Source organism: Canis aureus, chromosome 17 (assembly GCF_053574225.1).
Source record: "Canis aureus isolate CA01 chromosome 17, VMU_Caureus_v.1.0, whole genome shotgun sequence".
In the NCBI taxonomy this organism is placed as follows: domain Eukaryota; kingdom Metazoa; phylum Chordata; class Mammalia; order Carnivora; family Canidae; genus Canis; species Canis aureus.
The window spans coordinates 45,881,807-45,896,908 of record NC_135627.1 but is presented as its reverse complement, the minus strand read 5'-3'; the positions used below and the strand labels follow the sequence as shown (position 1 = coordinate 45,896,908).

Here is a 15,102-nt window from a genome sequence, read left to right as displayed (position 1 = left end):
ATTATTGACTATATTCCCTATGCTGTACTTTTCATTCCTGTGATGTGTTTCATAACTGGAAGTTTGTACCTCCCACTTCCCTTCACCCATTTTGCTGATCCCCCCACCCATCTTCCCTCTGGCAATTGTCCATTTGTTCTCTGTATCTATAGGCCCAATTCAGCATTTTATTTATTCATTGTTTTGTTGTTAAGAGTCCACATATAAGTGAAATCGTATGGTATTGGTCTTTCTCTGACTTATTTCACTTAGTGTAATACCCTCTAAGTCTAGCCATGGTGTTGTAATTGGTAAGATCTCATTCCTTTTGATGGCTGTGTAATATTCCATAGCATCTATCTGTCTGTCTGTCTGTCTATCTATCTATCTACCTACCTATCTATCATCTATCTATCTATTTATCTATCTCACATCTTTGCCCATTCATCTACAGATGGATGTTTGGGCTGCTTCTGTATCTTGGCTATTGTGACTAATGCTGCAATAAATGTGAGGATGAATATATCTTTTTGAATTAGTATTATTTTCTTCAGGTAAATACCCAGAAGTGGAATTATTAGATTGTATAGTATTTCTGTTTTTAATTTGAGGGACCTCCATATTGGTTTCCGCAGTGGCTGTACCAATTTACATTTCCACTAACAGTGAACAGGGTTCTTTTTATCTACATCCTTGCCAACACTTGTTACTTCTTGTTTTTGATACTATTCTGACATAAGTGAGGTTGAACATCTTTTCATGTGTCTGTTGGCCATCTGTATGTCGTCTCTAAAAAAATATCTATTCAGTTTTTTCCCCCAATTTTTAAGAATTAGATTGTTCTTTTGGTGTCGAGTTACATGAGTTCTTTATAGATTTTGGATATTAACTCCTTATCAGATATACCATTGGCAAATATCTTCTCCTATTCGGAAGGTTACCCTTTTGTTTTGTTGTTTTCTTTCCGTTACTGCACAAAAGCTTTTTACTTTGATGTAGTCCATATTGCATATTTTTGACATCGTTTCCCTTGCCTGGAGAAACATATCCATAAATATGTTGCCAGTTAGAGTATTCTTGGTTGTTTTTTCCTTTCAGGATTTTGAATATTTCATGCCACTCCCTCTGGCCTGAAAAGTTTTTATTTCTTTTTCTCTTGATGCTTTTAGGAATCTTTATCTTTAATTTTTGACAATTTTATTCTTGTGTCTTGGTGTGGACTTCTTTGGGTTCAACTCGTTTGGAGCTCTCTGTGCTTTCTGAACTGGAATATGTTTCCTTTTCTAGGTTGGGAAAGTCTTCAGCTGTTTCTTCAAGTACATTTTCTGCCCGCTTTCCCCTTCTCCTTCTGGGACCCCTCTAATGTGAATCTTAGTGCACTAGATATTGTCCCAGTGGTCTCTCCACATATTTTTTCTCATCCTTTTTTTTGTTCAGTTTGGATGATTTCCACCACATCACTGATCCATTCTTCTGGATCCTCTAACTTGCAGATTCCTTCATTTGTATTTTTCATTTCAGCTACTAATTTTTCAGCTCTGATTCTTTTTTCGATTTCTATCTCTTTGTTGAAGTGTTCACTGAATTCATCCATTTTCTTTCAAGTCTAGGGAGCCTCTTTATGTTCATTAGGCCAATAGCTTATCTTTGTTTTGTTTAGTTCTCCGAGGTTTTGTCTTATTCTTTTTTTGGAACTTACTTCTGTGTCTCCTCACTTTGTCTGGCTGTGTTTGTTTGTATTGGGTTTATCACCTATATCTTCTGGTCTTGAAAGTAGTGGTCTTGTATAACGGTGTCTGTGGATCCAGTAACACAATCTCCCTGGACACCAGAACCAGGCTCTTTAGGGGTGTCTCCTGTGTGGGTTGTGTGTGTCTTCCTGTTGTGCCTGGGCCATGACTGCTATAGGTACATGGTGGGTAGGGCTGACCTCCAGCCTGGCTGGCTGCAATGGCCCACTGTGACTATTGTGGGCACACTATTGGAGAGGGGTAGCCCATAGTGTGGCTGGCTGAGAGGCCTGGATGCAGTTCTTGGGTATGCTGGTTTGTGAAGGCTAGTTTTCCATTTCCCTGGGGCAGGATCTGCTTGAGAGGGGCACACATGACCTAAAATTAGCCAATAAGTTTCCTGCAGTTATAACCCAGGTGCTTTTCAAACTGCTGTCTCTGTGCTAGGTCTTTGAGAGATAGAGTGCCTTAGCCCTTTAAGAGCAGATTTTCAGTTTCCTGTCGTTCACAGGCTGTCCAGAATTAAGCCCTGCTGATTTTCAAAGCCAGAAATTATGAGGGTTCATCTTCTCAATGCGGATCCCCATGTTGGGTGTGTGTGTCCCTGATGTGGGGCTTGATCCCTCTGCTCCTCAGGGAGGACCTCCTGCCTTTGGTTTAACTCTTGTTTGTGGGTCGCTGTGCTGGGAGTTTGGTTCACAACTTTGTCTCTGCCTTACCTACTCTTCTCAACAGGGCTCTTTACAGCTTTAGCTGTGGAATAGCTGTTCTGCTAGGCTTAGGGTGTTCTCAGAGCCAGTTGCACACTATATGTCATTGCAGCCATGAGGAGATGAGTTCAGGATGCTCCCACTCTGCCATCATCTTTCCAAATTCCAAGGTATACTCTCCTTATACACATTTCAAAAGGCAAAGGTCTGTTTAGGAATAATAAATTTTATGGTTTAGGTTCCATAATTTTTATTTTATGGGGAGATGTGGATTCAATTTTGACGTGCCAATTCAGTCTTTGTGGTTCTTTGGCAACTTCAGCACTTGAGTTTTGCTCAAATGCAGCTCTTAGAGCAAAAACAGCTTAACAGTTTGGCCCCAGGACATATTTCAAGAACACTCAGGCCTGGCACAGACATGTAGTAACTACTTTTAACAATTGACTAGAGAAAATTGAGTACTGTTACACTGTCAGCTTTACAATTCCTGGATTTAAAAAATTTTAATAATTAATATGAAGAAAAAGAATATGAATGCCACTTTTTGAGTTTCAATCAGATTAGCAGTTTATTTTTTAGGACCTATTACTTTCCAAAAGTTACATAGTCAGCACAAAAGGTTGGTACATAAATAACCATGAAATATGCTCCCAGACTACCTGTGCTTACCCATAAAGGAGAGCTGAATAAGATGAAATATAGCATAGATACAAATTATAGCCTACCTGATTTAGTTTTTAACTAGGAAACTCGGATCTACTTTGGATTATGATATTTTAGAATCACAATAAATCAACCCAGGCAATAATCATTTGTGGCCAAACTAACACTTCAAAGTCATTAACAACTCCTCTTTTTGAGTAAATAATATGGTAACAATTGGAGTTTGGAGCAACTTAGTATAAATAATTGCATTTTCTAGATCTACCAGGAAATTTTTGATATAAACTATTATAATATCTACTTCTTCATATACACTTTGATATATTTTGTTTAAATATTTAAATGTTAACAAAGGAAATACATGCATATAGAGTGGTACCCTCCTTGTCTCCATTTCTGATTTACTCTCCTTGGTTTCAGTTACCTGTGGTCAACCATGGTCTGGAAGCAGGTGCTCCTTCTTCTGGCATAATGTAGAGGTGAACAGTAGCTTAACACTATGCTTGTGTCATTCTACTCACTTCAAATCATCATGGAGGCATTTTATCGTCTCACACCATCACAAAAAGAAGGGTGAATATAGTACATTAAGATTTTTTTTTTAAGATTTATTTGAGGGGGGAGGGTCAGAGGGAGAGAAATGCAAGCTGACTCTGTGCTGAACATGGAGTCCTACTCAGGGCTTGATTGTTACGACCCTGATCCAAAATCAAGAGTCAGATGCTCAACCAACTGAGCCGGCTGGGTACCTCTACATTAAGTTATTTTGATAGAGGTTACATTCATATAATTTTTATTATAGTATATTGTTAGTTGTTCTTAGTTACTGCTGTTAATCGCTTACTCTGCCTAATTTATAAATTAAGCTTTGTATAGGAAAAAGCATAATATATATATAGGGTTTGGTACTATCTGCAATTTCAGGCATTCCCTGTGGGGGGTGGGGGGGGCTGTCTTTAAATGTATCCCCTGAGGATAAGGGGGGGGGGAGTAAGGGGGTGGTGGGGGGAGACAGGATGTGCTAGCATGATTAGATTGCTTCCCTTATTTTTAAATCACTTCAGAATATTAGCAGCAGGTCTTTGCTTTTGGACAACTCAGTGATCATTTGGTTGTGTGTTTCTGCCAAATTCTCTACACTGATCAGAGAGAGGCTGAGAACCCATTTGGGGTTTGTCACCAGACTGGATGGAACACCCTCATCGAGGGTGCTGAGCTGTGTTTTGGCTTCCAGTTTACCTAATTCAAATGAATAGACTGCTTGCTTGGAAACATGAAATTGTACCTCAATGACTGCCCTCAAATTAAAGGTCATCACTATAGTTTCTAGCTACAGTTGGCTAAAGGAATATTAAGAGTTTTTCATAAAACCCTACACATACCCTCCTGCCTGCTGTTGAAGGCACATGTATCAGTGAAATATGTGCAGCAGAAAATGATCCGTTTCTCAGTTGGCTCTTGCCTCTGTCAACTCTTTAGCTGCGGAGAGGAAATCCAAAACACGGTCCCCTACTCGGGCCTGCTCAGACTCCTGTCAGTGATGGGAGGGCTGGGGCCCCTGGGGGAGTGGGGGGCAGCCCTGGCTGGTGCTCTGCTAGCCTCGGGCTTCTGGTCCTCCTGCTGGGTGGTTGTCCTTGGGCTCCAGCAGACAGATGCTCTGGGGCCTGACGGCTCCAGTTTAGGCCTTGCCTGCATGTCTCTGCCCCTGGGGGTCTCTGTCATCTTCGCTTCCCTTTACTTGCCAGGCTGCTTCTCCTGTGCGGCTGCTCCCTGGCCCCAAGTTTCTGGAGTGTTGATCTGCCACCTGGTATGTCCAAACTATCTGGTTGAATTTCAGTTTTGTTTCTGAAAAGCCCAAGTCTTTGCAAAAGCCCGTGAAGAACCGATAGAATGCTTTTATTTAACTTCTTTTCTTGCTGTTAGGATCCTGTCTGCTAAAACGTGTAAATGTCCTTCACCTTTCTTGATTTTTTAAGATCTGTTTTCAGGAAAATATGCATTTGTGCCCTCCAGTTGCAAGGAGAACAATTTATTCCTACACAGGCTGGGGATAACAGTGTTCCCCAAAGTCTATAAACAGGGCCTGGCTCATAGTTCTAATTAATTAACTTTATTAACTTGGAGCTGAAAGGAGGTGGCAACTTAAGGAAATAAAAAGCAGCGGACCTCGCCAGACTGGTTCCACATAACTGCCTTTTAACTGAAGGTAAAAGAGCAGTCATTTACTTACTGAACGTAATAAAGCAAAATAGATGCTAAGATAGACGGTGGAGCACAGGCTATTCACAGCTTATCCACAGAATATGCTAACTACAAAAAAAAAGCCCCAACATTTTTCATTTAGTGCAAGTAGCAAGTTTATTTTCTCGAATATAGAATTAAGAGTTAATTTGATGCCCCAAATGAGGTAAAATTGCAACATTTGCATAGGAAAACCTTCCTCGACACACTTTAGACCTTTGTTAAACATATTGATTGTCAGATCAAAGAAACAGCAATTTCAAGTTTGTTCACAGAAAAAAAACATTTTTTGTTACCTGGGAAGTTTCAAAATGGCAGTTCTATCCCAGAATCATAATCACCAAGGGAAAAATGCTCTCTCGGTTAAGTTTCGGCAGCGCTGTAATACCATATACCTCCACTTGATGCAAAAGCATGTGCGTTTTACAAAGAGTGCATGCATTCATTCCTAGTACATCATTTTTGGAAATGTGCTCAATGGCCTCCCAGTCTCCTGCAGGATCTAATGAACATGAATTCAACAATGATAATAACGAGCTTAGATTCATTTTCTCACAGCTTTGTTCTATTCAGTTTTATGTTTCTGATGCCATGTTGATAGCATGAAGATCCCAGTGCATGAGAAATGTGGGCCCATATAAACAACATGCATGGGGTATGTATGTATATATCAAGAGTTGACATTGATGATTTGATGTTCATTAATGCTGAAAACAGAAAGGTAAAAATTACAGTGACTTAGAAAAATGGTACTTTCTTCAGGACACATTGCTGAACACATGGCCACCTACCTGTTTTCTAAAGCATTATGTATAATTTAACCACCAAATATAGAACACATGAATACCAGGAGACAAGAAAAGCATTAAAACCCATTACAGTCTTGAATAAGCCCAAACCTCACGTACATAGGAAAAGCACTGCAATCATGTTATTTAGCTTTATTTTTTCTAATATATATCATAATTTAAACTATATAAAGTCACTTATATAAAAAGTAATTTTTTTTCAAGTGATATAGCTTAGAGCATGGCTTTATATTTGGCTTAATCATTTTTTACCAGTTTAATTTATAAAGCTCGTAATCTTGCCAGCAGGGCTTCAACTTCGGGAACAGATTCGTTTTTAGAAACCGAGCCAAGAAGTTCCATTTCCTTTTTTCTGTTGCTTTCTACATTACAGGCTTCCTTCTTCTCAACTGCCTTGATCCTCCCTGTAGACGTATGAGTGTCTAGATTATAATTAAGCTCCTTGGCGACTGGAGTCCTCGTTGAGTTGCAATTGATATTGTAGTGTGAACGTGACCCTTCTGTCAACTGCACTTTCTGATTTTCTGCAGTAGGGAGGAAAGAGACAGAAAACTTATCACTGTGATAAGCAAGGACTGTGCACATTATGAAACATTAATTTAAAATAATTATGCTCAAGTCCTCTTAGATAAATTAAAATATTCAGAGAAAGGTAGATTGAAAATAAATACACAAGAGTTTAAGAATAAATGAAAATATAACTCGGCAACCCTTTCATTAGCACGCATGCTGATTTCCTTCTGGTCTTTGCTCAAATGCTATACAACTAGAGAGGCACTTCTAGGACCATCCAGCAGAAATAGCCCCGGCCCTTTCCATCACACGTTCACCCCTCACGTTTTCCTTCATAGAACTCCTAACCACCAGACACATCAACCTGTTTACTTGTCCACTGTCTGTCTTTTTACTAGAATGTAAGTTCCAAGACTGCAGGGATGTTGTTCTAAGTACTGCTTTAATGTCAGTGCCTCAAAATGGCCCTGGGGCAAAGTGGTGTTTAATCAATATGCACTGGGTAAAGAAATCATCTCCATGCTCTAGGACCCAAGACATGCATTTGTTGGAATGATAATGATATTTTTTTTTTTAAGAAAAAAAAAAAAAAGGAAAGTTTCAAATAGATCTTTAAAAACCCAGTGATTTCCTTCAAAAGAACTACTGTATTTGGTAGGCAAATTAAAACATCCTAGCAAATCAAAATTATTATGTCATAATCTGTCAGATATACACACATATATTCATAGACATGTATACATAGGCACACATATATCCTTTTGTTGGTGACTGGCAGTGAGCCTGGCGTGGAAGGCTGGAAGGGGGACAGTTGCAATAGCTAATGACTTATGGCGCTGGCTGATTGACTTTCACAGGGAATGCTAGATTTTCTTTTAATTAACTGACTGGTCTATCTTATCATGCGATCTTATAAGGTATTTCTCATAGGCCTCAAACTTTGAAGAAACAGATACCCTCAATATTCATGTAACCTTGAACGGGGCTTGAAAATGGCTTCAACAAACTTGACATGACATTTAAAGTTTTTTGGTTATTCGCTGAGAGATGTTCCATTATCCCAATAGTAATGACTTTGGAGCACAAGCAGTCACTCATGACAGTGTGTTTTATGTGAGTGCTGAAAATTCCAACCGAAAACAGCTTGTACATTAAAAGGTGGCTGCTGAAGATATTTACTGCACTGTCATTTCCTGACCAGGGGCTTCCAGTGATGGATGAGTATTTTACACACTTTCTTGGACAATCTCAACAAATTTTAGAAGTATGATCACCTTTTAGCTGTTGGAAGAAAATAAATACAGTTTTCCTATCACCTTCTCTATCAGGTGGGCAATTGTTACTCAAAAATCAAAACCTAACGGAGTACTGATTTTCTTAGAGCTGTTTATAATGGACATATTGTGTTTGCAGGAAAGAGGACAGAGGACATAGTATCCCTGTAGTTCCCATGACCACACAAATTTATTTATTTTTTTCATAGTATCCATCCTCCTGCCCCCAGAATGTCTGAGAACTGCATTTGTAGCTAAAAGGAAGTCTTTAGTCAGCTTACTGTTCCTTTCCCCCAGATGTTCCTATCTCTTCTTGTCATTGGATTTCTTGTAAACGATTCCATCATGATGATGTCACCAATGAAGTGGCTGCTATTCTGCTACTGGGCGACTCTAGCTCCAGTTTTGATGGCAAAGATGACATTAAATTGGGTAAACTATGGATGTAAAATAAACACAGCGTAAGTATTCTATACCTTCTCTGGCTATAATGTATGAAGCCCAATTCCGTATATGGCAAAATGAAAAAGACCATGGGATTTTAAGGTGAATCCGAATTGAAATCCACATTTTTGCTTGGCTTTGACAAGTTATGACAAGTTAACCTTTCATGTCTCCGGTTCTAATAATCCACGTTAGAGAAGTTGTGAGAATTAATGCAAATAACGTGGGTGACACCAGCTTCAAGATATTTATTTCCCCCTCTATTAAAGCTTCTTAAGGGATGCATCTACCACCCAGGGCTGACCTTTCTGACTTTCTGGTGACTGTACGGGTGAGGCCTCAAGCTTGCATTTATATGGCATCTTTATTTATAAAGTATTTCTTTCACTTTAAACATTACCACCCTCATTTTATAGATTGAGAGGTAAAAGCAAAAGGAGGTTAAGTCATTTGCTTAGACTTAGCTACTGAGTAAATCAGTGGCAGAAGCCAAATGCTGTCTCTAGAGATACTAAGGCTGTCTTAAACAAATTTGAAAAGCTTTTTGCCAAGGAAAAGTGCTAAGTAATTCAAAGCTAAGTTTCATAATAATCATATCCTGTACTTATACCTCAAAATGCTTTTCTGTCACATTTAATTTTCTCAATCACTTTGTAAAGCAGATTGTAGACTCATGTAAACTACCTCAGTACAGTATGTCCAAGGTCATACGTGTGCTCCATTTCTTTCTGAGTCTTACTGAAATCCACGACAATGAATTTCAAGGATGACCTTAATACTACTGCAATTCCCTTGTCCGTTCATTCTTCCATTCTCCTAGACAAATATCTCACACCTCCTCTGTTCTTATCAAATGTCCAACATATTCTCCTTTGCTGTCATTTAGCTCGTTCAGAGAAGCAATCGGAAGAAAACTCCCATGAGCTTCCGCCTGCCCCCAGTATCTATCTACTCACCGCATGCACATATACTCCTCACCTCCCTAGGGTATTCTGTGCCCCCCCCCCCTCCGCCCAACCTCCCGAGGACAAACCTGCACAGTGAGCACCACATACTACTGTCATTTGTCTATTCAAGGACATCCTTCTGACAGCTGTGGCCTCTATTGGAAAGGTTTCCTTCCTCATGTGATCATTCCCCTCAGCATACAAGTACGTTGTCATAACCACAATCTTTAGGGGAAAAAAAATATGTATTTGACTCCACATCCTCCATTTACTACCTCAATTGTTGACTGCCTTTATAGCAAAAACATCTCAGAAGAATTGCCCATTCTTCCCATCTTAGTTCTTCTCTTCCTATTTTTCTCTTGAACCCACTCCAATCATGCTTTTGACCCTTTACTCTTCTGAAACAGCTCTTGTCAAGGTCACTAATAAACTGTGTTGCTAACAGCAAGGACTGTCTATCCACTTGGATATTTTAGTCCTCCTTTACTCAACCTATACCAGATTCAAGGATGAAATGCCTAGCAGAGCCTGGGCTTTTCTTTAACTGTTTGCTCTTTGAACTTCTTTGGAGGCTTAGGTGGATAACACTGGGTGGGTCAACACAGGCAAGAGCATTTCTACCCTTTTCAGAGAACTCCAAATATTATTTTGTTCCTATAGCACGCCCATAGATAAGAGAAAAACCAAGCTGGCATTTAACTCCTCTGTGGTTTCAGGTGGAAAATCTTTTATGAGAAGCGACAGACAAGATGACACAAAACGGAAAGTGGCCATTCCTGAAACCACCAAAGAAATAAAAAAGAAAGTGCACAAGGGCTTCTTTAAGACTGAACTTAGAGCTCTTAGATAACAACTCTTCACTCCAACCCTCACATTTATCTCTCAGCACCTCAATAGTCTCCAGGTGGGGCTGCAGTTTCTTTCTTTTTACTTTGTTCCCAGTCATGGGAGTCCCAAACTGTGGAACTGTGAGAAAGTCTCAACTGAAACTGCAAAGCTGAGGAAGTCGAGAGGGAGGAGTCTCCCATCCCACTGCAACTAGTGACAATGTTTACAGGTGGAGGAAGCTCCCAAGTTGGACATGTTTATTATAATGTTGGGTTCAAAGCCAGGTGTCTTTTGCCATTACTATTATCTTAAAAGTTGGCTATTGGTGGCTTCATGTGGGCTGAACTGTAGATACAAATTCCACACAAAAACAGACACTTGGTTTCTAAATGGTTCACTTCAAACATTGGGGGATGGTTTTAAGTTGGAGAGAACTCTCTGTAGGTGTGTGCTCAGAATCATAAAATAAATTATAATTTGAAGCCAATGGACTCATAGCCTTTTCCTATGAAATTAGACCATTCCAAATACAAGGTGACATGCTTGGACTCTTCAAATGAAAGATAAGGCTGGGGTATTAAAAAAAAAAAAAAAAAAAGAAAAAAAAAAAAAGAAAAGCATTTTCTGTACCTGTCGACTCAAATCCTTACCAGTACACATTTTTAAATGGAACTAAAATTATTAAGGCAAAGTGGAATCATTGCTTAACTCTCCAAAGAGAGAAGGCCTGTGCTATTATTTTATGAATCAAATCCAGGGCTTTATAAGATGTTACAGTTGATGTCTGCGAAGGGAAGTATGATATATCTAGGACTACGGCCAATACCCAGGGCCATTGGTGATTATGGTACAGATGGCAAGGACCAGCTGCTATTCTTAGTAGTAGGTCAGTAAGGGAATCTAATCCCCATATCTTGTTTCTATGTGGAAATAAACTGAGAATACATGCTGTTTTTCCTTTAAGACCAAAAAAAAAAAACAAAACAAAAACCCACCTCACTTATTTCAATTTAATTCCTCCTATGATTCTCACTCTAATAATTGATTCTGGAGTCCCACCACAGTTTTTCCTAAAACTGAATAAAAAGTTGAAAACTGTTGGAAAGTTGAATGGCTCTTAAATACAGAGAACCCCCTGGACTTACACATGAGAACAAAAGCCTTGAACTAGATTTAGGGCTGGATCCCACAGGACCTTTGGCAGACTATAGATTTGGATGACAAAGCTAAACAAACAAAACAAACCCCAAACAAAAAACACCCACTATCCTGAGCTCATTTTTTCATTGTTTTCGGAGTAACACAAAAGACAGGGAAACTAGGAAAGTTGCTGACAAGAAAATAAACATAAATATATGCAACTGGGCCTCCAAATGAGGATATCTTTCAGCCAACAGTTGTTATGCTGCTATGCTGAGGTGAGGCTGATGGCCCTTGGGGGAAAACCCTCTCAGCTGCAGGAAATATCAGTTATGGTTTAGAAAGAGGTATTATTCCCTTTAAGTCAGTATTGATCCCCCATCACATTGTGGTTCTAATGGGCACTGGCTTCTTAGAAGTGCCAACTCTCAGATGAAATATAAAATTGAGCTCCTGCCTTTTGTGGTCACTGGTGAGCCTGTGGCAGCTTTGACAGGAAGAAGAACACAAAACTCTGATGTCCTAAATTGACTGCCTCTGTTCTGTTTTCCTGAAGTTTGGTCTCTCTTCCCAGTTCTTTACCTTTTGCTCTTAACTATTACTTTGACCTACTAAGTAGCTGTTTGTTTCACCCCAGAAATGCCTTTACTTTGGTGAGAGAAAAAAAATAACCCATAAATATAATTTTTAAAGCACTACTGGGTGCACATGGTAGTAAAGTGTGTGGCAAATATATGTTTTTAATCTATGCAATAACTGAAGTTAGTGCTGGCCGCCAGCAGCCCATATCCCAGTGGTTTTCCTTACTGTTGATTTACTGATGCTATAAATAATTGTCTTCCCTCAGTTTCATTTTGCTGTTATTTTACCTTTTGTATTGAAAATGTGTAAAAATGACAAAAAGAGCAAAAGGGCATTTTGTATAGTCAAAATCTTTTGGGAGTGCCAAGAGACTCTTATTGAAACCCATTACATAAAAATAAAAACAAAACAATTACTCCCTCATTTTAAAAAACAAAACAAAGAGAATGATAAAGGAGAGTTCTGAATAGAGGAGATAATTGACACATGTTAAAGAAATATGTACAAAATGGAGTCACTTGTGCTAAGCCCCATGACTTGGGCCGAGACATAACAACCTAAATGCAGTTTCAGCCTCACCCGGGAATGTAACTAAAGGTTACCAAGCAATCTGGAATTACTTGGCCAGGACTAGTGAGGTAATCTGTCCAATAGACTCTTTCTGTCCTCTTTCAAAGGAAGGTGACCTTGCCAGAAATAATAAAGCCTTTCCTCATCTCACCCCCTTTCAGCCTATAAAAGTCTTCCATCTCCTACAGCTCCTTAAAGCTCCTTACTATGTGCTAGATGGGATGCTGCCCATTTAGTAAATTTCTGAGTAAAGCCAGCTTGATCTTAAAATTCACTCAGTTGAATTTTCTTTTCTAACAGAATTGGTGGCAAAAAAAAAGACCTGAAGTAGACTTTTTGGGGCTTTGGAAACAACCAGAAATACAGGAGTGGTACTCATGAACGTTTCTGAGTTTTTTCCTTGCCACTACTGAGGGCTGTGAGTTCCTCTTGGTTCTGACTTTAGCTCTTGCGTTGAGCTTCTGATCTAACTGGCTTTCCAGTCATCCGACATTGAGAGCAGCTGGTAGTTCAGGCCACACTTCTTACTTAATTGGTAGAAACTCCCTCTCCCCTTGATTCTGTCTTAAAATCCACATAGGAACTGTCAGTGGGAGTTTGCACTTTCCCGATTATGTGGAGCCCCCAAGCTGGATTCATTGAAGTCTGCTGCTTTAGTACTTTCCCTGGTCCAACGTTCCATGGTGGGAAGTGGTACGGGCCACACAGGGCCTTTTCTTGTCCAGGCTACAGCAACATCTTTTGGTTACTGCTGGTGTGTTAAGGTGCACAGGTTTGTCTGTCTTGTATGTAGATAAAGGTTATTGCTAAAGGAATCTGTGAAGCAGTCACAAAATTGGCAGGGAAAAGTCTAGCATTTAAAAGCTGTTACCAGTTTTTGCCACCTAATCCAAAGACTCTCATGTTAGGATAAACTGGTCATGGGGGCAGGTCAGATTGACCCTAGGTCACTGGCCAACCTCAATTTCTGGGCAGTGAGGTATATGGCACACCCCACACAACCCCTAAACCAGAGGTATATTAAATATTAGTTTGACTCCAAGTCAAGTTTGGCTCCAAGTATTAGTTTGCTAATTTGAGTATCAGTTTGGCTCCAAGAGAACTAAAGTTTTAGCTTAAAAATTTTTTTTAAAAAAATGAGATCCTTAAAAATTTGGTGTACCACCTTCCAGCACACTTGCTTATTTCATGTCTAAGAACTATGGTTACAGAACATATAAATATCTATAAAAATGGCAAAATCTTACTAAAGGCAACCAAGATAGTTCATTCAAAAAGTGCACTCAAAAGCAAAAGTTCCTGAATTAAATAGAACAGAGTACTTTCTAAAAGGCTTCAATATTCCAAATTGTTTCATTAAAAATTCTGTAGCAAAAAGCTCATGAAAATTTAGACACAAGGGACACCTGGGTGGCTTAGTGGTTGAGTGTCTGCCTTCAGCTCAGGGTGTGATCCTGGGTCCGGGGATCAAGTCCCACATCGGGCTCCCTGCATGGAGCCTGCTTCTCCCTCTGCCTGTGTCTCTGCCTCTGTCTCTCTGTGTCTCTCATGAATAAATGAATCTTAAAAAAAAAAAAAAAAAGACATAAGAGGTACCCAAAACAAAGGACGATAAAGCTGACAGGACTCCTACTGTTCTCTACCTTCCATTACCTGAGTACTCACATTCTAACTCTGTCTGAACCGCCCTTCCACTCTGCAGGGACTATTAGACAGTTACCTTTACAAGAAAACCACCCAAAGTTATGAGTGATCCTTCTCAGGTATCTCTCCTCCTTGGTAAAAAATTAAAATAGGTTTGAAATTAGAGAATTTTCCTAAAGGGAGGATCCCCAAAATTATTCTGAAGAGTTTAGTCATTATTGAGGCCTATGACCCTAATTTGTCAGATCCTTATCAGCTTGTACAAATGATGCTGGGACCTGGTGAAGCCCAAGAAAATATGTGGAGGCAAAATGGCAAAACACGGAGGATGATTTTTGAGATGCCTGATTTCCAGTGTGGCCCCCTCATGGACCAGTAAAAGCACACAAAATAACTCATTTTTTACAAACCATTTATAGAACTGGTCTGTTATTCAAACACACAAACAAAAGATAAATCTGTGGCCAACTTTAAAGCTTATCTGGAAGCTGTCTTCTTACAGCATTCCAAGTTCCACACAATAAACATCATCCAACCTGCTCTTGCTGCCCTAGTAGTAAATGCATTATCTCCTGAATGGATTGGTAAAAAGGTGGAACATAGACTGGGAGATCACCAGTGTCTGAACTTGGAACCAACACAGCTTAAAACTGTGTGAGGTCTTAGGAACACAAATGCAAACAAAAGTCTGCCCAGTGAGAGGGGATCTGTACAACAGATCCAAGAACGTGCACTTGAGATAACCCCTGGCTGTCCACATCACACCCTCTAACGTACCCACCATTAGAATGATAGCTCAAAGGTTGATGTTTCATTGGTAATCACCTGGGACTCTGGAAAAAGAAGTGTACTTTTAAAGGTCCTGTGCAAATTCTTAACATCAACTCAAAAGAAGTAGCTTTTTGGTTGGAAGCTGATAATTGGAGTCTGATGGGAACACTTTTGAGGCTTTTTCTCCTTAGCTAAAATTAAAATGTACCCAGAAGGCAAGAAAAACTTTCTAGCAGATCCACTTCATAAAAGGA

General features: G+C 39.5%; 1 protein-coding gene across 11 annotated transcripts in view; it reads right to left on the bottom strand.

The window, feature by feature from the left end:
• Positions 1-5,414: 5,414 nt before the first annotated feature.
• The window catches only part of DIAPH3 (diaphanous related formin 3), a 512,559-nt gene continuing 502,871 nt past the window's right edge, over positions 5,415-15,102 (bottom strand). For 9 of the 11 annotated variants that reach the window (XM_077855466.1, XM_077855464.1, XM_077855465.1 and 6 more), the window contains one exon: positions 5,415-6,656. In XM_077855466.1, the coding sequence (XP_077711592.1) occupies positions 6,394-6,656 (263 nt within the window). In that variant the 3' untranslated portion in view covers positions 5,415-6,393. Of the gene's footprint in view, positions 6,657-8,200; positions 8,357-9,396; positions 9,536-15,102 lie in introns of all 11 variants that reach the window. The other 2 variants (XR_013355823.1, XR_013355825.1) reach the window with 2 other exon arrangements.